Source organism: Hyperolius riggenbachi, chromosome 4 (assembly GCF_040937935.1).
Source record: "Hyperolius riggenbachi isolate aHypRig1 chromosome 4, aHypRig1.pri, whole genome shotgun sequence".
NCBI classification, from domain to species: domain Eukaryota; kingdom Metazoa; phylum Chordata; class Amphibia; order Anura; family Hyperoliidae; genus Hyperolius; species Hyperolius riggenbachi.
This window is the reverse complement of record NC_090649.1, coordinates 151,151,986-151,177,749: the sequence shown is the minus strand read 5'-3', so window position 1 is coordinate 151,177,749 and position 25,764 is coordinate 151,151,986. Positions and strand designations below refer to the sequence as shown.

Sequence of the window (25,764 nt, the reverse complement as noted above, 5' to 3'; positions counted from 1 at the left end):
TGCTTCTCTTCAGCAGGGACAGGGAAGCTGGTCAGAGTTAATGGGAAGATGGATGGAGCCAAATACAGGGCAATCTTGTAAGAAAACCTCTTGGAGACTGCAAAAGACTTGAGACTGGGGCGGAGGTTCACCTTCCAGCAGGACAACGACCCTAAACATACAGACAGGGCAACAATGGAATGGTTTAAAACAAAACATATCCATGTGTTAGAATGGCCCAGTCAAAGTCCACATCTAAATCCAATCGAGAATATGTGGCCAACGCTGTCCATCTAATCTGACTGAGCTGGAGCTGTTTTGCAAAGAAGAATGGGCAAGGATTTCAGTCTCTAGATGTGCAAAGCTGGTAGAGACATACCCTAAAAGACTGGCAGCTGTAATTGCAGCAAAAGGTGGTTCTACAAAGTATTGACTCAGGGGGATGAATAATTACGCACACCCCACTTTGCAGTTATTGATTTGTAAAAAATGTTTGGAATCATGTATGATTTTCGTTCCACTTCTCACATGTACACCACTTTGTATTGGTCTCTCACGTGGAATTCCAATAAAATTAATTCATGTTAGTGGCAGTAATATGACAAAAATGTGGAAAACTTCAAGGAGGCCGAATACTTTTGCAAACCACTGTATGTACTATAACATTGAAACAATCCAGCTTTGTATTGTGTACTTCCGGACTGTTAGACGGGCATAGCAGCACGCACAGGAAAATGCAGGTCTCTGATCAGGACTTTCATCCTGCTATCTGAACATATAATAATCATATGGGAGAACGGATTCATACATTAGAGGGCGGTAAAAAAGTGCAAGCACAGTCTTCTTGTAACAGTCATATTTACAATTTGTCACCCACTTAAAGTGGACCTGAACTCAGAACGTCCTCTCTGCTATAAAAGATACACAACAGCATAAAAATCTTTAAACAAAAAAAATGTCTTTGTTACAGCCGATACAAATCCTAAATAAATCGGCACTATTTCTACTTCCTGATTCATGGAAGCAGACATATTGTTAACAGCCTGTGCTTTCAAATGAGCTTATCTGCCATGTTTGCTGTGGCAGTCATGTGACACGGGGAGAGATAAAATTACAACTAGTGATTAGACACAAATGAGGGGGAATTAAACAGGCTAAACTCTCTAAATACATACAGGATGCATTTCTCTGTTTTCCTTCTGTCCTGTGCAAGAGTTCAGGTCCAAGGCAACATGTGACATGATGAGATAAAAGTGTATGTACAGTGCAAAACATGAATAACCAGGCTGTTTTTCTTTTTTAATGTTGCTGCCTGAAAGAGTTAATGTTCAAACCTGCAAATGACAGCTTGTGTCTTGTCAGAACATTGTCAGAAATATAGTAAACATGACTGATAAGCAAATTACAGCCATAAAAGTTTTCCTGGCAGAATACAAATTCCGAGGGAAGGGGAGATATAGAAAAAGGTAAATTGTTCATGAAGTTTAACTTTGGGACACTTTAGAGGCTGCCACTGAGCAGTTACAATAAAACAGTCAATCTACTTTGTAAACATTTAAAGGATACCCGAAGTGACATGTGACATGATGAGATAGACATGGGTATGTACAGTGCCTAGCACACAAATAACTATGCTGTGTTCCTTTATTCTTTCTCTGCCTGAAAGAGTTAAATATCAGGTATGTAACTGGCTGACTCAGTCCTGACTCAGACAGGAATTGACTACAGTGTGACCCTCACTGATAAGAAATTCCCCTTTTTATCTCTTTCCTGCTCTCAGAAGCCATTTTCTGCTAGGAAAGTGTTTTATAGTTGGAATTTCTTATCAGTGAGGGTCACCACTTCCGGTCTGAGTCAGGACTGAGTCAGCCACTTACATATCTGATATTTAACTATTTCAGGTAGAGAAAGGAAAAAAAGGAACACAGTATAGTTATTTACCTCGGGTTAAATTTAAGGGCAGGAGGTAAGGTGGTGATGAGACGTAAGGGAGTGGGAAAGTTGGAGGGAGCAAGGAGGGAGGCAGCACTGAATACACTAGACTAGAGGAGACCGGTTACATAATAGCATGTTATAGCATAGCTCAGCCACTCTCAGTGGAAGCCCATATAATAACTTTTATAGTAAGTGCCACCGTAGGTCAGAGGGAGGCTATTGTCAGAGTATCCTCTCAGAGTAGCATAGAACTTACAGCCAGCTCTGCTTCCTGTTGTGTGCTCTGCAAGTAAGTACAGCACCTGTGTGGCACATTACCCTCCATTATCTTGGTCATACCCGGCGCTATCAACTCTTTCATATCAGGTAACTATTTACAGCATTGACTGTGATCAATTATCTGCTTGTTGGCTAGAGCAAAGCTCTATACACAAATTATATCCTGCCCTTCTTTCCTGTCTACATCTAGATCAGACCCTGTGGCTGATCAAATCACTTTTTCTCCTAGGACATTTTTCATCTTTAAAATAACTTTTCAGCACTGACTCTGCAATTGAAAAAGTATCAACAAGTAGGAGAAAACGTTCTGTCAAAATAATTCTATTCTATTATTCAGTATATTTATAATGTGGTATTCACAGTTATTTTATAGTATCTTCTATACTGGGAATACACAATGAGATTTTTCAGCAGATTTACTGTCTGATCGATTTTCCATTCGTTTTTCTAATCGATTTCCATTCACTTCTATGAGAAATCGATCAGAAAAACTATTGAAAATAAGATTGGACCTGTCGGAAATTATCTATTGAACCATCTACCTGCCAAAAAATCTCACGGTGTATTCCCAGAATTACACACGGCAGCTGAATGTTTTCTAAACACAAAACTTGCCAGTCTAAATGCTGTGGAAAGCAGCAATAGTGAAATGTTGGTTACAGTGATCAATTTCCTAAAATTGATCTCCAGGGGCAAAGCTAGATAAACAGCTGAAATAAAGAATTTACCAGGGGTATTAGGCAGGCACAGGGCTGGATTTGTACTCTTTACCGCCCAATGCCACTGTCACCAGCCGCCCCCTTTCGGTATAGGTAACGAGATGACCCCTCCCCTCCAGTATAGGTAGCCAGATGACCCCTCTGCTCTTGCTCCTGTGGTGCCCTAGGCCATGACCTAGGTGGCCTTGGCCTAAATCCGGCCCTGGGCAGGAAGTAGAGGAATGGACAACTTATGAGAAATGAGAAGAGAGGTGGATCAGTATAGAGTGGTGTCTTGACAACTTGTTTGTCAGTATACCACAGTCTAAGTTGTTCTTATAGTTAGTGCATATCTTAGTAATGTAGTGTTGCATGCAACGAGTGGAAGTGTGGTTCGATTGAAAGTGGAGAATGAAATATTTACCCCAAAGGCTTATTGGCAGTAATGCAAAAACACATTAGAACCGACAGCCCTTTGTTGCAGCACTAGGGGTGTAAAAATAACCCCGGGGGTGCTGCGCTCCTGTGTTAATGCAGACAGAGCCGCAGTAGCAGTGGAGCCATATATTACCAGCTTGCGGTGGCGGGACAGTTCTTCCACTCTCCTCTTCACCATACAAGCGCCGTACAGCACCATATGACTCTCTCTGAAAGACCTGTCCCACCGAGAGAAGCCGGTAATTTATTGTTCTGCTGCTGCTGGAGTTCCCCCAGCCCCCGAGCCCCTATGATGGAAGTGAACACTTTGTGAGGGCGGTGTGGGGGCCTGGCAAACATCTCGCCGGTGGGCCCAGCTCACTGGAGTTATGCCCTTGCACAACACCTCTGTCCCCCTGTGTGACCTCTCACTGACTGCACATAGATTTTTCAGAATCCAAAACCACAATCTATATACCACCAAGAGCATACACTTAAAATCACTGCTACTACATGTATAATACAGGAACACAACTTGAACTACAAATGATACAAAACAATCTGAAAAGGAAAAGTAAAAAAAACCACCTTCATTCTATGCAAAACACAATGTACTGTATATAGAAATGTTAAAGGGCATGTTTCAAACTGGGTAGACTCAGAGCAGGATGATAACCTTTAAATCATTGTTATTTCATTTATTTAAGAAAGTAAAAATAATGCATTAAAAGATTATAGATCACAACGAAAAATAATTTAACGTCTAAACGGCATATCCGACAGTAAAATAAATGGATAAAATAAATAGAAATACTTGTTCCTTTTTTTTTGTCCAGTTGGATTATGGTGGGTGTGCTTGTTTGAAAAAAAAGTCAGTTTGGAAATTAAGAGTCTTGTTGTAAAACATCCTCCTGGGATTTTGGCAGATCCACTCCTTTAAGATGGTAAAATCAGAAGGCAAAGGCCGACATGTCATTTGTGGCACCCATGTTAAGCAAAGGCTTCTTGTGGTGGCTGGATAGTGTAATGGTGAAGGGCTCTGCCTCTGACACAGGAGACCTGAGTTCGAATCTCGGCTCTGCCTGTTCAGTAAGCCAGCACCTATTCAGTAGGAGACCTTGGGCAAGTCTCCCTAACACTACTACTGCCTATAGAGCGCACCCTAGTGGCTGCAGCTCTGGCGCTTTGAGTCCGCCAGGAGAAAAGCGCAATATAAATGTTATTTGTCTTGTCTTGTCTTCTTTGATATCTAATGCTTTTTTTATGTGCGTTAAACTGAGTCTGAAGCTAAAAAACACAAACAAACAGATACTTACCTAAGGAGAGGGAAGGCTCTGGGTCCTAAAGAACCTTCTAGTTCTCCTCACGGCGTCCACGTTACCCTGCAGGCTTCCCCGTTAGCAGTCTACGGCCCATGGGTCGTAGACTGCTCTCTTCTGGGTTGGGTTGGCTTCGGGAGTCTTTGGAAGCACTCAGGATTGCTGTGCACGCACAAGCTCCCTCTCTCGCACACTTGCACGTGCGCAGTACAGAGCCGCCGGTCCTCAGGAGTCCGAGTGCTTCCAAAGACTTCCGAAGTCTCCTACCATGGGAAATCTAAACGGAGGAGCCTGCTGGGGAACTATAGGACCCAGAGCCTTCCTTCTCCTTAGGCAAGTATATGGGTGTTTTTTTATGGTTTTTTTAACTTCATACTCACTTTAACTCTTTAACCACCGCCTCACGCCTGTGTAAAACTTGCACTGGTTCCCCAAGCTCCTTTGTTACGCCATTGAGTGCATATGAACATGCATGATATTGTTATCAACATTTATTGTTATTTCACGATTGGGAGCGTGGTTGTGATTTTCCACAGGGTCCCAGCGCTGGATTGGTGGTCTGGAGAAGGACATGGAAAGCCTCTGGAGGATTCAGAGGCTTCCCTCTACCAAGGTAAGTATGTGACTTGCTCTCTATTTAGGGGCAGTTCAGATGGGCTTTCGGTGGCATATTCTAGTGAGCTAAGAAGTTTGGCATCGGTTCTCCTCCTTCAGTCATTGCGTTACGTTTTGACCCCCAATGTTTAATTTCACAAGACTTTCCTTTTAATATTTTAAAATCGATTTTCTCAAAAACTACAAGGTCTTTTTGAAAAAAAATTTTGTACTTGTTCGCACTTGTCTCTGGTCAGTACAAACATTTTTTTACATTTTACATGAAAGATGTTTACAACGGCCGCGTTTGTAATTTTGCAACATATGCGACATGTATTAATGGATTATGCAAAATCAAAATAGTACTTACGTTTAATGGTAATTGCTAAATTTTACTCGTAATTTCACGTAAGTGAATATCGTATATTACGATCATCACTACTAGTAATAGGTTTTATTTATAGCACACTAGCATATTTTGCAGCACTGTGTATGAAAGGGGAGACTGAGTCAAAGAATCATAGAGACATGGCATGGGAGGAACACTATCCTAAAAAGCTGATATTCTATAGTTGATTAATGACAGACTTCATACTTTCTAAAAGAGCTGTCCGTTTGTCATTCACAGATAAAGGTTGAATGACTATTGCTACCTTTAAGACATAAATGTAAGATATTTTAATTTTTGCATTATTCAATATGATGCCCTCACGCCATGCTTTGTGTTGCAATCAGTAAATGGTACAGCTTAGCGAGTCCTGTTTTTAGGGCTGCCATCATGAGGTACAGGTAGTACTCCAGTATTAGGGTTGGAGGACCAGGATTTTACCTTGCGACAGGGCCGGGCCGAGACAGAGGGGAGAGAGGCTCCAGCCTCAGGGCACAGTGTAGGAGGGGATGCACAACTCACTCAGCTATCATTCACCTATTGGGTTTGAAGCAGAGAGAAATAAGAAAAGGGGATACATGGCAGTGACTGCAAGGAAGATAACTAGAGATCAGGGGCATAGCAATAGGGGTTGCAGAGGTAGCGACCGCATTGGGGCCCTTGGGCCAGAGGGGCCCCAAAGGGCCCTCCCTCAACTACAGTATTAGCTCTCTATTGGTCCTGTGCTCATAATAATCACTTCTATAGATACTTTGAATAGTGGTAATCATTAACAAGCTGCTCCCCATCCCCTTCTTGCACCTCTGACACTGTAGTTGTCATTGGCAGGTTTTGGTACGCCGTATCAATTGTTATGTACAGAGTGCTTCCGGGGCCCCATTGTAAAACTTGTGTTGGGGCCCACAGCTCCTTAGCTACGCCTCAGCTAGAGATTAAGGTGTTGGGGGTTGGGGGCCCTGGGGCGCCTCTTAGTCTAATAGCAATCAGTGTGTGACGGCTGGGGTGGGAGGGATGGAGGGGCACATTTTAGTGTCTCAGCCTTGGGAGCTGGAGGACCATGTCCCGGCTCTGCTTGCGGGGGAAGGCAAAACCTGTCTGACTGCTTGTCCCCAGCATCTCTCTGCTGGCAGTGCCTACTGGAGTACAAACATTCAGAAGACTATGGGCAGCTACAGGCTGGATGTGTGTCACCTGAAATGTTCTTTCATGATCGCTTCAGGTGACAGTTTACCCATGAACATTGCATGGATGAGAAGGCATCTAAAGTAGAGCCTCGGAGCCAGACCTTGTGTGTTATCTTTAGATATTAAGCTAAAGGACATAGGTATGGATTGGGGATTTTGTTGCTGGTCAGCAAAACAAATCTCCATCACATCACCTAGATTAGCGTTACCCACTCTATTGGTACCAGGCTTTTTGTGAAGGATTGTTCCCCATTATATTGTACAGATATGGTGCTGAGCTTCCTTTTGACAGAAATCTAGCATGTGTACGTACCTTCATACCCTTGTGATCAACATTCAGTTAAATCAGTTCATAAAAATGTTCAGGTAAATTTCTTTTATTTCTCAGTAAGGCATAACAAGAAACGGAAGTAAAAGTACTGCGTAGCTAGATGACTGTTTTAGGCGTTTCCTAGGCAACCACTATCCTGCTTCTACTTTCCTTAGTGCTTCCTACGCTTTCTCCTAACAAATGCTGTTCATAGCGGTTGCATTGTCTACATTGCGGATGATGAACTATTTAGGTTCTCGTCAGAAGCCCAGTTTATTATTGGCCTCTTCCACTCAGAAATAATGTGCCCACTGTACATAGTTGCTGGATTGTTGTAGCATATTCTTGTCAGGGCTCTTGCAGATTTCAGTTGTAAGATATTTCCACCAGAATTCCGAGCTTCACCAAACTGCCAAATATGGAGATCTGTGTCTTCAGTGTATTCTTCACAATGCAGAATAATCAATGATTCTGGAGAACAGCCATGAGGGGGGGTGGTTTCATCATCACTTTATTTTAGCCTCAAGAAGATTACCACTGGGAAATATCAACAATGCGAAGACTATCCTACCTAATAAAACGCAATTGTCTCAGCGTCCCATGTCCCTGTGTGTGTTTTTGTAATGCGCATGTGCAGGGAGGGACGCAGAGACACTGAACGGGACAACGGGGCGAGAAGAGGCGGGCGTGTGTGCACGGGCGCATGGCGGGTGTGTTAGTGCCTGTGCGCGGCGGGCGCATGAGCGCTGATATTTGTGGAGACAGATCTAGCCTGTTTTTAAACGGGCTAAGGTCACCAGTGATAAATAAAAATCTTGTTTTCTGGTTAACCCTATAATAAAAAAAACTGAGTTTTATGTGGAAGTTGCCTATTTGTGCCCATTTTATGTCTTCTGTAGTCACCATAGTGTGAGTTACCCCCTATGTGGGCACACAGAACAGGGGCTGCTATAGGGGACACAACACAGTGGCCATCATAAGCAGTGGCTAGATAGTGTACTGGTTAAGGGCACTGTCTTTGACGTGGGAGACCAGGGTTTGAATCCTTGCTAGGGTCAGTACCTATTCAGTAAGGAGTTCAAGGCAAGACTCCCTAACACTGCAGGGTGGCCTCTTGAGCGCGTCCCAATGGCTGCAGCTCTTGATTGCTTTGAGTCCAACAGGCGCTATGCAAATGTTCGGATTATAAGAAGTGCACAGCATAGATGGAAGAGCCACTATACTGTATATAAAAGCACTGTAAGGGGGAGACTATATGGGGTCTTTGAATGGGTGAATGCCTTAATGGCAGAAACTAAAAGGGAGATGTATGCAATGGGGTCATATAATACCATTAAAGCGGGGGTGCAATTACATTTATTACAATAAAAATACTGTTTAGCCACACCTACTTTTCAGACTACACCACCTATATAATACAATGACCAACTATCCCCATCATTAGCCTTTTTTATTCCATTTTTCCTTGAAACATATTTGTATTATACTGTATATACACTTAAAAAGAGAGGGTCTGGAGCTGTAGCAAGCGGAGTGCGGAGGGCCCGGCCATGATTGGGTAGCCGTCTCCCCTGCAGCGGTGGGGTTAACTGGAGTGGGTGGGCTGGGACGTCCATCTGGCGGCAGAGGGGTTAATCAGGGGACGGTGGTTTGTACAGGGGGTGGGGGCATTTTTCCCGGGCTGGGAGAAGGAAAAAGGGGGGCGGGCACATCCGGTTCGAGAGCAAAGGGGAAAGCAGCTCCCTCCCTCCCTCCCTGTTTTTCTGTTTTTTGTTGTGTTGTGTCTTGTTTGTCATTGCAGCCGGAGGGGTAAAAAGGGGCTCCGGAGGCCGGTTTTATTGTTAAGGGAGATTTTTTTGCGGGACAAATCCGGTGTTTTAGGTGAACGGTAAGAGAGACGAATTTGGGGCATGCATCTGTCCTCGAGCCGGTGTGCGCGGCTGGGGGCCGGTACAAGGCTGCATGTCACATGGGTGTTTTGCAAACTGCATTCGGTGCCTCCTTGGCCCCCTGTACCCCAGCTCTTTGTAAATGCTGTTGGTTGTTTCTAATGGTTATTTATGGTTATGGTTATCTATTACGATGTTTTTGGACTATTGTTAATTTGGCTGAATAAGGGCTGCTCTGGCCTTAAATTAATCCAATGCCGAGTAGTCTGTGTGCAGTTATTTTAGTAGTTTAAGATGGTTAAAGAGGCACTTAAGTCAACAAAAAAAAAATAATTTTACTCACCTGGGGCTTCCCTCAGCCCTCTGTAGCTGATCGGTGCCCTCGCCGTGTCTCTCTGATCAACCCGTCCCTGCCGGCGGCTACTTCCGGTTTCGCCATCAGGACCCAACAGGCTGGAAACGTGAGTGATTATTCGCGTTCCCAGCCACAATATCGCCCCCTATGCTGCTATTGCGGCCTTCCTTGCCGCAATAGCAGTATAGGGGGCGATATTGTGGCTGGGATTTCGAAGAATCACTCGCGTTCCCAGCCTGTCGGGTCCTGACGCCGAAACCGGAAGTGGCCGCCGGCGGGGACGGGAGGCTCAGAGAGACACAGCGAGGGCACCAATCAGCTACAGGGGGCTGAGGGAAGCCCCAGGTGAGTAAAACTTATTTTTTTTTGTTGACTTAAGGTTCACTTTAAATGGGTCAGATGGTTGGGGGAGGGTCCAAGGGGAGGTAGGCTTTACCATTATCATGAAAAAGTATGCACTGCAGAAATACACCTTTATTTCTAAAGTAGATATGATCACCATACATTGTACCACGTTTTGTGATAAATGGAATAAATGGTCTAATGGAGTTTTTATCTACAGTAGCACCATTTTAAAACTATAATGGGGGAAAACTGAGAAATAATTTATTTTTCCAATAGAATTGTTGGGAAAAAATACCACCCAATGAAAGTCTACTTTGTCTTGAAAAAAAGCTTCTCTGGTCTACAAGGGGAAAACAAGGTCTAGATGTGAAATGGTTAACTAACCGCAACTCGTGTTGGGACATAGCATTCGCCCAGATTTAAAGGGAGATTCGACTTTTGTAAAAAAAAAAAATCAATTTGAATTTGATTAATCTATTACTAGATGTCGGAGGAGAGTAAAGAACCTTAAAAGAATACAGGCAAGCACAGTAGTCCATATTATTTTTATTTCGTACGTATAAAACACACTGATATAGTCCATGTAGTCTCCCTCTGGTTCAGTGCAACTACCAATGACCTTCACACTGTGAATACTACCTGACAAAGACAATGATAATGATGCTACTGCAACTAATTCTATTTATTCTCATCTCTTCTATTTTAGGAGACTATTATATGGTCAAAAAGCTCTTGGAGGAAAACAGTTCTGATGAGCTGAATATTAATTCAGTGGACGTCTTAGGAAGAAATGCTATTACAATCTCCATTGAGAATGAGAACCTGGATATACTACAACTGCTTCTGGATCATGGCTGCCAGGTATGTACGATAATGTTCCTGTATGTCGTCTGAATGAACTATGGGGTCCTATAGCTTATCTTCCAGTGATGTATACAGTCATGAAAGTTTAACTCCCAACCCCAACAGTAAAATTAGTAGTAGTGATAATATGTTACATACCTTTTATAGCTTTTTGAAAAGGTGGTCACATGACTGCTGCAACGCTTCTCTTCCTTCTCTATTCTGGCTTTAACCACTTGCCGACCGCGCACTCATAACGCGCGTCGGCAAAGTGGCAGCTGCAGGACCAGCGACGCAGTACTGCGTCGCCGGCTGCAGGCTAATTAATCAGGAAGCAGCCGCTCGCGCGAGCGGCTGCTTCCTGTCAATTCACGGCGGGGGGCTCCGTGAATAGTTATTTCCGCTTGTGTTTACATTTAGCCTGCGAGCCGCGATCGGCGGCCCGCAGGCTAAATGTAAACACAAGCGGAAATAATCCGCTTTGTTTACATTGTACGGCGCTGCTGCGCAGCAGCGCCGTAAGGCAGATCGGCGATCCCCGGCCAATCAGCGGCCGGGGATCGCCGCCATGTGACATGGGACAGCCTGTCACTGGCTGCACAGGACGGATAGCGTCCTGTGCAGCCCCGATCACGGAGGGGTAGCAAGTAGGAGAGGGAGGGGGGAATTTCGCCGCGGAGGGGGGCTTTGAGGTGCCCCCCCCCCGCAACACCCACAGCATGCAGAAGCGATCAGACCCCCCCAGCACATCATCCCCCTAAGCCACAGCCCCTGAACAAGCATGCAGATCAGGTGCTCTGGCTGAAGTCAGACTAGATTAGCTGCATGCTTATTTCAGGTGTGTGATTCAGCCACTACTGCAGCCAAAGAGATCAGGAGGACTGCCAGGCAACTGGTATAGTTTAAAAGGAAACATGATGATATACTCCTAACTGCCTTCGGGTTTCGAGTATAGTATGTTCAGGTTTCAAGTATATAGAGTTGGGCATTTTAAATGTAAGTTGTACATTATTATTCCTCCCTTACCCCCCAAAGTTTTAAAGGGAACCTGAAGTAAGAGGTATATGGAGGCTGCCATATTTCTTTCCTTTTAAATAATACCAGTTGCCTGGCAGTCTTGCTGATCTCCTTGGCTGCAGTAGTGGCTGACTTGCACACCTGAAACAAGCACGTGGCTAATCCGTTCAGATTTTTGACAGACACATGTGGTTTGCATGCTGTTTCAGGGTCTAAGGGCAAAAGTATTAGAGGCAAGGGATCAACAGAACAGCCAGGCAACTGGTATTGTTTAAAAGGAAGTAAATATGGCAGCCTCCATATCCCTGTCACTCCAGGTTCCTTTTAAGTGGTGTGATTTTTTCGCTTTAGTTTGCAGTCAATATTATCAAATAAGCTCAAAAAACGCACACAGTTTTAAATTCTGAGGAAATTTTAGTTTTTCTTCTTCATCTTCATATTTAAAGGGGAACTGAAGAGAGAGGTATATGGAGGCTGCCATGTTTATTTCCTTTTAAGCAATACCAGTTACCTGACAGCCCTGCTAATCCTCTGCCTCTAATGCTATTAGCCACAGCCCCTGAACAAGCATGCAGCAGATCAGGTGACAAGACTTGCTGCATGCTTGTTTCTGGTGTTACTGCAGAGAAATAGACCAGCTGGGCTGCCAGGCAACTGGTTTTGATTAAAAGGAAATAAATATGGCAGCCTCCGTATACGTCTTACTTCAGTTCTCCTTTAAAATATCTGGTAGTAACATTATAAGCCAGTACCTCCAACAGCACAGAATTGTTGTCTGAAATATGTTTTGAATTACTCACCTCATTCTAGCATGAAGTAGCCAAGTAATGTATCTCACCTGCAGTCTTCTTCAATATTTAATTCCTTATTCACAGAAATGTAATGACCAAATGGCTTTTATAAAGATTACAGTACATGTAACCACAGCGAACTGCAGTAATTGAGAGATTGCAGCATTTCACGTGGGATGATATAAGTGGCTACAGGAGTATACTAATGTAAATGGTACCACTTAGATGTTCACTATAATGACCTTTATAATGCACATGTTATAGTTACACTGCTTATTGCATAGCAAAGCATAATTTTCTAGTGTTTCCTCTTGAAGCAGTGCCAAAGTTACCATAAGAATTCACCGGGCAGCGATCACAATATTGAAAAAGTCCCATGTTAGAAAACTATGTTGTTTTAGTAGACATTGTCTATAATTGTATTGGTGAAAATGACTATTTTAGTGCTAAACTTTCCGTTAGCATAACTATTGCTATACAAGCAGTGGTGCTCATCACGACCTTGTGATCAGAACTAACTCGTGAAATCACGAGCTCCGACTTGTGATTCTGGATTCAATGCGGAATTTCCACTTGAAACCGCATTCAAATCGGTATTTCATTTCTATTTGTGATCATGACCAATTCGGAAGTGGGCGGAGTTGTGATCGTGATCACTCAAATCCGTGATCGAGGGTATCCGAGCAACCCTGTATGCCAGTCCAGGCAGTAGTCTTGAGGAGTGTGATGAGGGGAGGGAGGCTGCAGACATCATCAATATGTTTACAGTACACCTGAAGTGAGCAGCATATGGTGGCTGCCATATTTATTTCCTTTCAAACAATACCCCTTGGCTGGTTGTCGGCTGATCATTCTGTTCAGTGGTGCCTGAATAACACACCTGAAACATGTATAATGCTAATCCAGTCAGACTTCAGTCAGAGACATCTGATCTGCATGCTTGTTCAAGGTCTATGGCTACAAGTATTGCATCAGCAGGATAGCCAGGCAATTTGCATTGTTTAAAAGGGAATAAATATGTCAGCGTCTATATCCCTCTCACTTCAGGTGTAAAAATAATGTCACTGTTCCCTGAATGTTTAATATCTTTTCTGAGCAAAGAAACGAGGGGGTAAAAACGCCAGCAATGGCTGCATGAATGTTGTGAAGTGTTTACTACTTTGCAGAGCCATTTGCTTCAGCCAACATAATTCTGGCTGATGTGAGGAGAAAAAAGGAGGGAAGCTTTTTTGCCTCAGGATGGTGTGTGGCACAGCAGCAGCTCTGTCTTGCTGAGTCTGTGGAGAAAGCTTATGTTGCCAGCCTCTGTGACTGCATTTATTATCTGTCTTTCCTCTGTAACCTTACAAAGTTAAACCCATCCTGAACAGTAACCATAAAAAAATTAATAAGAAATAAATAAACTGTCAGGCTGCATTTACAGTTTGCTTTTGAAAGCCCAGCTCTACCCTTAGCAAAGGTTGTTGGAGGGTTCCCGGGGGATGTTAGACCTGCACCCTTTCTGCATGCAAAAAGTCAATGGGATGCAAATATTCTATCTTGTATGCAGATTTCATGTATACTGTATCCATCTTGGAATTGGACAAATCAAATGAACTTTCTGTCAGTTTTTACGTAGCTACTTTGGTTGAAAAAGTCAACTGTCCATAAAGTTCAACAAGAAATAATATTATTTATTGTATTTATAAAGCGCCAACATACGCGCACTGCACGATAGATAAATGGGTTAACACATAATGTAGGACATACAAGTAGCTCACAAGAAAACAAGATCATGCAAATGTCATTTATGACAGTAGTTCAGTGTCTTTGATAAAAAAATAGGGTATTTTCTAGTCTGCAAGAGAAGTGTCAGGCAGAGAGATTGCTGGAAACACTAGGAGATAGGGCCCTGCCAGAGGCTTTCAATCTAAAGGGGTTGCTACAATACTGGACCCTCACATATCCCAGTTGATCCAGAAGAAGGCAAAAAAAAACCTTACAAGGATAGGGACATGAGCCTTAAAAGGAAAAAACTCATTCCGTCTCCAGATGAATTCACATAAAATCTCTGGATCAACATTGTCAAGATTAACTTGTAATTATAACCGTGGATGTCCTTTCAAGGATTTAACCACTCTTACTAAATAATAATAATTACTGTAAAGATTTTAACCACTCTAACTAAATAATAATTACTGTAAGGAACCCCTTTAGGGAAAAAATGTTTTTTTCTTCATAGAAAGATCATCTTTTGTACAAACCAATCTGTACTCCTAAATCCTTCACTAAGTTTGATGTCCCCCTCCTGTATTCTGTTTTTTTTGTATGGTGTTCGACCATTGGTACTGCTAAGGTGCTTGACTTTACATTTGTCATCATCATTAAATTTTATCTGTCATTTTGATACATACTGAAGTTCCTTCTGCAGTATGTCATTATATTTCTGCATGTCGATAAATCTGCATAACTTTGTATCAACTGCAAAATGGCCACATTTATTTCTGTTTCATCTACTATCAAACACATAGGAAAACGCCTCTTGACCACCATCCCTAAGTCCTCATTACCTAGTAACCAGCATTGTTTTCCTCCTGAGTGCAAAGATTATGCAGATTCAACAAAAGATGCTTTGGTGCTCTCCTACCCCAAGTTCAAAATTGCAAAGTCCCTGGCTGTCCTCTTTGCCAGGATATTTGCCTCTCACCAATGTTGAAAAGACAAACAGCGCAAGATGCCCAATCATCTACTTGGTCATTAATAAATACATTGAAGAGTACTGGACCCAGTACCGACCCTTTTGTGACCTCATTGCTAAGTTCTCCATTTTGAATATAATCCATTGATCACAACTCCTTGCCTTCTGTCCATTACCAAGTTCCTTATCCATGTACACAGATTCTTCTCCAGTCCATTCATCCTCAGCTTCTGCACCAGACTGTTGTGGGGAACATCAAAGGCCATGCAAAAGCCAAGAATGTTACATCTACACCTTTTCCAATATCCACATTACTATTCACCACATTTTGATTGGCCCACTCCAATTTCTGTACAACCCAGAATTATTTGCATCTCATCAATCATCTCTGTTCAGTAGTGTATCTGTAGTCATGGTTTCATCCTAATAATAACTCTGAGACTCTGTTTACTTGGTGCAATGCCCAACATCTCTGTGGGTTATTCTTACACAAATCTCAAAACAATTAACACAAAACATATGTCATAAATTGATTCTGAGAAAAGTCTTGTGATTCGCCTCTAATAAGAGGTGTCATGGATGTAAAAGGGTTCTGTAAGCAGGATTTGGCTGCTAATCTTATCAATAGAAATATTTTAATAGACTGATCAGACTAGAGGCTTGATACTTTGGGAAACAATTTAATTTGGGAAAAATTCATTCCCATTAACAATTTTTTTTTACCTGTCATTTTCCTGTAGCCTTTTTGAAGCAGATAATTTTGTTTGGCATTCGTCTGTCTTATAACTGCTAAATGCTCTAAAAGTTTCTTTGAGGTATAATGTGTATGCACATAATACATGGAGCAGCCATAATGAAGCATTACAGAAAACGTTAATTAGGGGAAGTGCTTACTTTTGGCTTAGCAGTTTTTGTCCTCAGCACTACCCTAGCCTGCAATGTTTATTGTGATTATGGCCCATTGAGGCGCTTCGATCTGCGCACTCAGCAGTAGGTTAGTTGGAAGCGGTATGATGTTGGGAAGCAACACCACAATGATCAAATGAGCAGCAAGGGAAAACCTTCCATCAGTAATTAGGAAAAGGAAGGGTAGTGTTAGGTGTAGGGGTAGGAAGGTTAGTGTTAGAACTAGCAGAAGTAAGGTGAGGTTAGTGTAGGTCTAGCAGTAGTGAGTAAAAGGAGTAAGAGGGGTAATTTTTGGTGTGGCAGTAGTTGGTGGGATAGTGTAAGGTGCAGTGGTAGTAGGAGGAATAGTGTTAGGCACAGTGGTAGTAGCTAGCGGTAGTATGAGGGACAGTGTTAGGTGCAGCTGTAATAGGATGAATAGTGGTAGGCTTAGTGGTAGGAACTTGTGGTAGTAGGACTAATTTTAAGCGCAGTGTTATTAACTAGAGGTAGCAGGAAGGATTGTATTAGGTGTAGTGGCAGTAGGAGGGATAGTGTTAGGTGTAGCGAAAGTAAGAGAGATAGTGCAAAGTGTATTAATAGTAGGAGGTATACTGTTAGGTGTAGGGGCAGTAAAAAGGATAGTGTTAGGCACAGGGGTAGTAGAAGGGATAGTGTTAGGTGCAGCAGTAGTAGGAGGACTAGTTTTAGGTGCAGCGTTAGTAACTAGCGGTAGTAGGAGGGATAGTGATAGGTGTGGCGGCAGTAGGAAGGATAGTGTTAGATGCAGTAGTAGTAGGATAGTGTTAGGAGCAATGGAAGTAACTAGGGGTGGTAGGAGGGATAGTGGTAGGTGTAGTGGCATTAGGAGGGATAGTGTTAAGTGTAGTGTTAGTAGGGGGCATATATTTAAGTGTAGCAGGCTAGCAGCAGTAGGAGGGATAGTGTTAGGCGCAGCGGTAGTAGTAGGAGGACAAATGTTAGACACAGTGGTAGTAACTAGCGATATTAGGAAGGATAATGTTAGTTGTAGTAGAAGTAGGAGTGAGTGCACAGCAGTAATAGGGCGGATAGTGTTAGGCAGAGCAGTAACGAGTGGTAGTAGAAGTGGTGATTAGGTGTAATGGCAGTAGGAAGGTTAGTGTGAGAGGAGGAATCAGGACAAGTTTGGGCAGGTCAGCAGACCATAGTGTTAATATCGGAAATTTGATATGAGTAATAGCAAATTTCCGATATTATACTATGGTCTGCTGCTTGCTCCAAATTAACTAATGTAGAAACTACATGTACGGTATGTTCGTTAGGTCTATTAATGAACATGCTTAGGTTGTGAAATGGAAATTGTCAATAAATAGTGTACTATTGTCATACCTAGAAGAACACATATTTTAAATCATAGGCCACATTAGGAACATAGGACATAGGAACATAGGAACATTAATAACACTTAATTAGAAGTCTTGTACGTTTGTGAAAGATATCTACGTATGTTTTAATGAAAGCTTTGTTTCCTATTTTGCTGCTTTGAGGGTTAAGCTCAAACATCATTATCAACTGTCATACAGACCTATTCATCATTCTATATTGTATTCTGACATTTCTTCCTCCCATTCCATATTATGTCTTATCCTGTCTGTGCACCATTCACCATTTTCTTCTCTTTCCACAAGTGCCGCAATTCTGGGGGTTGCAGGGTTTCTCCTATAAGGAGTCCAGGTGGTGGTATCAGGGGTCTAGACTTCAAGTCTAAGGCCTGTTTGGTAAGTTATAGAAGGCTATTCAATTTACTTGCATTGGGGCCCCATCTTTTCATTGGGGCACAATCCTTATTTGGGCTCTGAGGGGGCTGGGGAGGGGAGGGGAGGTAAGGCTGCCCGTCCACTTTGATGATATCACTATTTACCAAAGTCTCATATTTTATGTTAAAGCAGGATTGTCACCATAAAAATCAAATTTCAACAGCAAATGGTCTGAGTGTATTAAGTGATAAAGATGCTAATCCTGTATTCAAAACTTTTTCTGCTGTTATGGTTTGGAGTTATCACATACCTTAGGAGCACTGGCCCTTTTATAGCAATTGCCAAACAATTGCATGTTGAGGGTTCTTCTTATCTACAGTGGTGTGAAAAACTATTTGCCCCCTTCCTGATTTCTTATTCTTTTGCATGTTTGTCACACTTAAATGTTTCTGCTCATCAAAAAACGTTAACTATTAGTCAGAGATAACATAATTGAACACAAAATGCAGTTTTAAATGATGGTTTTTATTATTTAGTGAGAAAAAAAACTCAAAACCTACATGGCCCTGTGTGAAAAAGAAATTGCCCCCTGAACCTAATAACTGGTTGGGCCACCCTTAGCAGCAATAACTGCAATGAAGCGTTTGCGATAACTTGCAACGAGTCTTTTACAGCACTCTGGAAAAAATTTGGCCTACTCATCTTTGCAGAATTGTTGTAATTCAGCTTTATTTGAGGGTTTTCTAGCATGAACCGCCTTTTAAAGGTCATGCCACAACATCTCAATAGGATTCAGGTCAGGACTTTGACTAGGCCACTTCAAAGTCTTCATTTTGTTTTTCTTCAGCCATTCAGAGGTGGATTTGCTGGTGTGTTTTGGGTCATTGTCCTGCTGCAGCACCCAAGATCGCTTCAGCTTGAGTTGACGAACAGATGGCCGGACATTCTCTTTCAGGATTTTTTGGTAGACAGTAGAATTCATGGTTCCATCTATCACAGCAAGCCTTCCAGGTCCTGAAGCAGCAAAACAACCCCAGACCATCACACTACCACCACCATATTTTACTGTTGGTATGATGTTCTTTTGCTGAAATGCTGTGTTACTTCTATGCCAGATGTAACGGGACACGCACCTTCCACAGAGTTCAACTTTTGTTTCGTCGGTCCACAAGGTATTTTCCCAAAAGTCTTGGCAATCATTGAGATGTTTTTTAGCAAAATTGAGACGAGCCTTAATGTTCTTTTTGCTTAAAAGTGGTTTGCGCCTTGGATATCTGCCATGCAGGCCGTTTTTGCCCAGTCTTTCTTATGGTGGAGTCGTGAACACTGACCTTAATTGAAGCAAGTGAGGTCTGCAGTTCTTTAGATGTCGTCCTGGGGTCTTTTGTGGCCTCTCGGATGAGTTTTCTCTGCGCTCTTGGGTTAATTTTAGTCGGCCGGCCACTCCTGGGAAGGTTTATCACTGTTCCATGGTTTTGCCATTTGTGGGTAATGGCTCTCACTGTGGTTCGCTGGAGTCCCAAAGCTTTAGAAATGGCTTTATAACCTTTACCAGACTGATAAATCTCAATTACAGTACTTTTGTTCTCATTTGTTCCTGAATTTCTTTGGATCTTGGCATGATGTCTAGAATTTGAGGTGCTTTTGGTCTACTTCTCTGTGTCAGATAGCTCCTATTTAGGTGATTTCTTGATTGAAACAGGTGTGGCAGTAATCAGGCCTGGGGGTGACTACAGAAATTGAACTCAGGTGTGATAAACCACAGTTAAGTTATTTTTTAACAAGGGGGGCAATCACTTTTTCACACAGGGCCATGTAGATTTTGAGTTTTTTTTCTCACTAAATAATAAAAAACCATCATTTAAAATTGCATTTTGTGTTCAATTATGTTATCTTTGACTAATAGTTAACGTTTTTTGATGAGCAGAAACATTTAAGTGTGACAAACATGCAAAAGAATAAGAAATCAGTAAGGGGGCAAATCATTTTTCACACCACTGTAGTATCTCATCATCAGTCCATTCGCAAGGTATGCGTCCGGTCTATTCCAGTGACCAGAACACAAAGTTGGGTCTTGAATGAGTTGGGTCTTGAATGATTTTTATGTATTGTCCGGAAGAAGCAGAAGGCGATGGATATATGTAGCAGGTGGAGGCGGGGGAACAGAATGGAACACACAGATAAAAGACTGATGCCTAAATGAAACAAACTGGTTCGTTTGAAACTGAAAATGGATCCATTTTCTCAGAATCAGTTTAATTTGTGCAGTGTGAACTTTACTGAGGAAGAAGCACAACAGGGCCCTGCTATTGTTTAGGACCTGGAACTAGCTTTTTATTACTGTTCTTGTCAAACATATGTTTTGTGTAATGTTTTCATATAAACATATTACTTTAGTGTCTCCATTATTTTGTTCCTTCTGGTTCTTCTTACTAATGATTTGTATTCTGCAGTCCACAGATGCCCTGTTGGTGGCAATAGACTCAGAAGTGGTGGGTGCAGTGGACATCTTACTGAATCACCGTCCGAAATGGTCAACAAGACCAACTATTGTGGTAAGGAGTCAACAATTTCCCATTTTGTGACCTCCACATTGTTTGCAGTTTAAATGATATAAATACAAATGCCCTAAAAAACCCTCCTCTTGTCTATGTTATAAATGATCATGTAAATAACATTGTATTTCTTAGGAAATCTCCTGCTTTTTATCCATAGTCCTGTTTATAACAGCGGCTGCGTGTTTATAGCTGAATTCCTTTCATCCGTAATGTGAGTTTTGTAGCTGAGGGGATGATTACACATTAAGACGAAAAGTCTTATTTGTAGCCTAGAAGCCCTGGAGGCATGTTATGAAGTGAAGCTTATGTAACGCAGCTGCCACCGACGTGCCATCACTGCAGATATGGTAAAGAATATATTTTGTTCTGTATTGATGATTCAATATTATTTACGACTGACAAATAGTTGGAACATATTATAATCAATCATCTATTCAGATTTTATGGAGTGAAAGATGTACTCACAGTAAAAGTGTCTCCAAGACATGAAAACTGGTCTGGCATTTCACTGCCTAAACAATTCCATAAATAACAGAAGTAAAGTAGATTTTCATATAGTTTCAGAAAAAGTACCTGAAGTGATAAGATGACGTAAACATGTGTATGTAATAGTCCCAATCCTACAGATAGGCTGGGTTCCTTTTTATGACTATAAGGCAGGAGCGTAACTATAGGCGCGGTGGTGGTGGGGTGGGGCCGGCTTCTGTGGTGAGATACAGAGCGTTGCAGCATAAATACATCACCTGTTTTCAGTTGAGCTACACATCCTCCTCACTGCTCTCTTCACCTGTGCCGTGCAGTCTATCTCCATGCAGGACCTGATGAATGTTACATGACATTCAGGGACAGTAGCTGCAAGGAGGTGGACTTTACGGTGAGGCTGAAGAGAGGAGTGAGCAGGATGAGTAGGATCCGCTGAGAATAGGTAATACACATACGCTGTTGCTGCCATGCACTTTTATATATTGGGGTGGGCGGAATATAAGATATTGCATGGCGGTCAATTCAAAGTTTTGATGTAAGAAGGCAAGGAGGGTGAGTCAGGGGATCTCGCCCGGCTCAGTTTTATTAGGTCTTCGCAGGGTTCTAGGTACGCCAGTGGCTGTAGGTGTTAAGTATTTGCAATCCAACCATAGTGCATCTCTTACTAACTAGAGCTGCTGAACTAGTGTGGCTCATGCACTGTCCTGGTTGCACACCTCCTTGATTATGCTCCCATGGCTAAAAGTGTTCTGCGTATGCACCGTCACAAGTCTTTAGACCATAGTCGTTGCACATTTTAATTGGGGTGTCAGCGGAATGATGGAGAGGACTCAGAGGACTCCAAGGGACCTAAGATGCTATGGGAAGGGGGGGGGGGGGGAGTCCCAGGCAAGTAAAACTGAACTTTTCTTCACATGCCTCCGTTACAGGTAGAGTTTAACATTTAAATTCAAAATAAGACTATGGGATTCCAGGAAAGTCCAATTAAGGATTAGAACTAAAAATACAACTGTGTAGGAGTGACAACTACATGCAACTGGTGGCCTTAAAGGGGTTCTGTGGGGGGTGGGGGTTTGAAAATAAAAAAACGGACACTTACCTGGGGCTTCTACCGGCCCCTGCAGCTGTCATGTCCCATGCCGTCCTCTTACGATGCTTTGTTCCCTGCCGCCGGTCCCGATTTTATATTCATCTAAGACGAATAGTGCTCACTCCTGTGCTAGAGATGGCCCGAATGGTTCGCCGGCGAACGGTTCCCGGCAAACTTCAGTGGTTCGCGGTCGCGGAAAACCGCAAACTTTTCCGGAAGTTTGATTCGCCCCCATAGTGCATCATTGGAGTCAACTTTGACCCTCTACATCACAGTCAGCAGGCACATTGTAGCCAATCAGGCTACACTCCCTCCTGGAACCCCCTCCCCCCCTTATAAAAGGCAGGCAGCGTCAGGCATTGGACTCACTCGTGTGCCTGCAGTAACTAGAGAAGGTAGAGCTGCTGCAGGCTCTCATAGGGAAAGCTTAGTTAGCCTCTTGTAGGCTTGTTAGCTTGCTCCTTGCTGATTCCTATTGCTAAAAAAAGCACCCCTCAAAAGGTGTGTGTGTGTGTGTGTGTGTGTGTGTGTGTGTGTGTGTGTGTGTGTGTGTGTGTGTGTGTGTGTGTGTGTGTGTGTGTGTGTGTGTGTGTGTGTGTGTGTGTGTGTGTGTGTGTGTGTGTGTGTCCAACTTGCATTATATTTATATACAGCCCCGTCAGTCAGTCGCAGCTGGCCTTTGGCCCCTTAATTCCACTGCCAGGCCCAGCACATTCAGTGACTACCTGTGTGTGTGACAGGCAGCTGCAAATTTGTAATCCCAATCACTGCACCTGTTCACTGTTTAGTCCACCTACCTACCTACCTACCTACCTACGTGAGCGCACGCATTGTTAATACCACCAGTCACTGTACCTGTTCACAGTACGTGTGTGTGACAGGTGCACATTTGTACTACCCAGCAGCACTGCATATACCTACCTACCTGTTGTTCATTGCACCCACCTACCCACGTGAGTGCACGCAGTGTGATCTACCACTCCGTGCATACCTGTTCACTGCACCTGTGTAACCGTACATTATATTGGTCAAGTCGGTGCATACCTTTCACTTTATCCCCCCCAATATGGACAAAACAAAATGCAGAGCCAGAGGCAGGCCAGCTGGCAGGTCTGTTCGAGGTCGCGCTGTCGTGATTTTGTGCGGCCCTCGATTAAAGTACAGTGTTCAAAAGAAGGCACGTGCCATCAACCCCCAATATTGTCAGGACGTAGTTGACTATTTAACACAGAACACCTTATCTTTCTCAGCATCCGCACGGAAGCGTGACATATCTTCCTCCTCCTGCTCTGATTATGGCACCCAACTTAACACTCAGTCGGCCGCCATTACCAAAGTGCCATCACCCCAGGGCTCAGCGGTGTGGACATTTCTTTGTGTGTCTGCCTCAGATGAGAGCAATGCCATCTGTACTCTCTGCCACCAAAAATTGAGCCGTGGAAAGACCAAGACCCGCGTAGGGACAACTATCTTACGAAGGCACATGAGTACAAAGCACAAACTGCAATGGGATGACCACCTGAGGAAAAGCAGCACACAAAAGCAAAGCCACATACCGCAGTGGAAGATACCAGGCCGCAATTTTATCCTTGTATCCCCTGATGACCGCGGAAGGCCGAAACTAGTCGGGACTAGGGTGGGCAATGATGCACTACTGATCGTTGTTACTGTACTATAGTACCACACGGAGTGGGAAGCTACTATTGCCAAGAGGGTCCCTACTGGAGTAGGACCCTTTGTATGTGAGTTTTACTTTGCCTTTTAATCTGGAAGATTTTACACTTAAAGTGTACCTTAAGTGTCCCAAAAAAATTGAGTTTTACTCACCTGGGGCTTACCTCAGCCCTCTGCAGCTGATCGGTGCCCACGATGAGTCGCTCTGATGCTCCGGGTCCCGCTGGCGGCCACTTCCGGTTTCGCCGTCAGGACCCGTCAGGCTGGGGAACGCGGCTGATACTACGCGTTCCCAGCCAAAATAGCACCCCTATGCGGCCATATGTCCGCATAGGCACCCGTATGCGGACTATGGCCGCATAGGGGTGCTATTTTGGCTGGGAACGCGTAGTATCAGCCGCGTTCCCCAGCCTGACGGGTCCTGACGGCGAAACCGAAAGTGGCCGCCAGCGGGACCCGGAGCATCAGAGCGACTCGTCGTGGGCACCGATCAGCTGCAGGGGGCTGAGGTAAGCCCCAGGTGAGTAAAACTCAATTTTTTTGGGACACTTAAGGTACACTTTAAATAAATTTGTCCTTTAAATTCCACTGAGAGAATCCCTTATCTCCTTTTTATATGGTGCACTGAGTGGCACTTTTTAGGAGTGGAAGAACAGACCATTGGGATCTCTGGAGGTGGAACAAAATTACCTTGATGTTGACCACACAACGCTGCTGCTTTTTGTCTGACATTTACTGCATTTGGGGGAAAAGGATTTACCTCTACAGTTGCTGCAGTGTGAGATTCTGATAAGCAGAGAAGAGTATCCATTTATACAGTAATATTGAGGCGCCTCTATTGTGCAATTGACTATTCGATACCTAAACTGTACCGTGATGTTGAAAGGCAAGTGGTGACATCTCTGGCACACAGCGTTGGGTCAAGGGTCCATCTGACCACGGATGCCTGGTCTGCCAAGCACGCTCAGGCCTGCCCGAAGACTAAGTCAGTCCCCACACACAGCATCTCTGCCTGCACGCCGTGTGACAGCCTGCCCCGAGACTAAGTCGGTCCCCACACAGCACCTCTGCCTGCAGGCCGCTTGACTGCTTTCTCCGCCACCACCAACAGGGTCCACCAGGACTCCAGGTGGATTCCTGAATGTTTAAGGCCGCTGCTAGCAGCGGCCGCTATAAAAAAAATTCTGGTGCGTGTACATGCCTGCCTAATCTTTCTGGCTGCACTGCGGCTGCAACAACAAAACAAAAGGCATGTACATGTGTCAATTCCCCTTCGTGATCGTTACCTTGCCGCGGTGAACAATGAAGCAATGACCGCCGGCTATTTGAGTGTCTCTGGGGGTGGCACACCAAAAATAATAAGGTCGTTGCTTCATGGTGGACAGACCAAATGCGATTAGCTGGACAGTCACTGTTGTTCTATCATTGAGCTACCTCAGCCTGGCGACCATATGGGCTTGAAAACCACTATCACCTGCACTCTCACCATGGTGCGCACCAGTCCAGCACAGCCGTCACAACACAAACAGCTGTTTGCGGTGCGTTACACAGTGAGTTTGGTGTGTCAGTGTGAAGCAGTACTCTAATTACACTCTCTGATTGATGTATACACATGCAAGATGTTTTAAAGCACTTTAGGCCTCCAATTTAGCATGCAATGTGATTTCTGCCCTTAAAACGCTGTTTGCGTCAAATCCAGATTTTTCCCCGGGACTTTTGGCGTCTATCCCACTCCGCCATGCAACAACTCAGATGTTAGACCCCTTGAAACATCTTTTCCATCACTTTTCTGGCCAGCATAAGTGTTTGTAGTTTTCAAAGTTCGCCTCCCCATTGAAGTCTATTGCAGTTCGCGAAAGTTCGCGCAAACTGAACTTTTGCGGGCGTTCGCGAACCCAGTTCGTGAACCTAAAATCGTAGGTTCGGGCCATCTCTATCCCGCGCACGTTATCGGGAGCTTACTGTGGCACAGGAAGAAGTTTTCTTGTACTGCACCTGCACAGTAAGCGCCGGGAGCGAGCATGCACACGGCCAAGGCTGCGCAGCTGCAGTTGGATCAGATGGCGATTTAGACCAGGGAACGACGGATCATTGGAGGACGGCGTGGGACATTACAGCTGCAGGGGGCCGGTAGAAGCCCCAGGTAAGTGTCCACACACTGGAGTATTTCTAGCTACCCCAGATTGTGCGTCTAAATACCATTTTCCAATCTGATTCTTTTATTAATTTTTTTTTATTATTATTTTTTCTGCCCAAACAATCCCCTGCAACCGTGGGTAGAAACTCCTACACAACTTAGGCTCCTTCCACACTGC

At 43.6% G+C, this 25,764-nt stretch overlaps 1 protein-coding gene across 2 annotated transcripts in view; it reads left to right on the top strand.

The window, feature by feature from the left end:
- Positions 1-25,764, top strand: part of TRPC1 (transient receptor potential cation channel subfamily C member 1) — an 89,430-nt gene that overhangs the window by 3,130 nt on the left and 60,536 nt on the right. Inside the window, exons 2-4 of one of the 2 annotated variants that reach the window (XM_068280776.1) lie at positions 10,399-10,553; positions 17,576-17,665; positions 20,098-20,199. In XM_068280776.1, coding sequence (XP_068136877.1) covers positions 10,399-10,553; positions 17,576-17,665; positions 20,098-20,199 — 347 coding nt within the window. The remainder of the gene's footprint in view (positions 1-10,398; positions 10,554-17,575; positions 17,666-20,097; positions 20,200-25,764) is intronic. The other variant, XM_068280777.1, reaches the window with a different exon arrangement.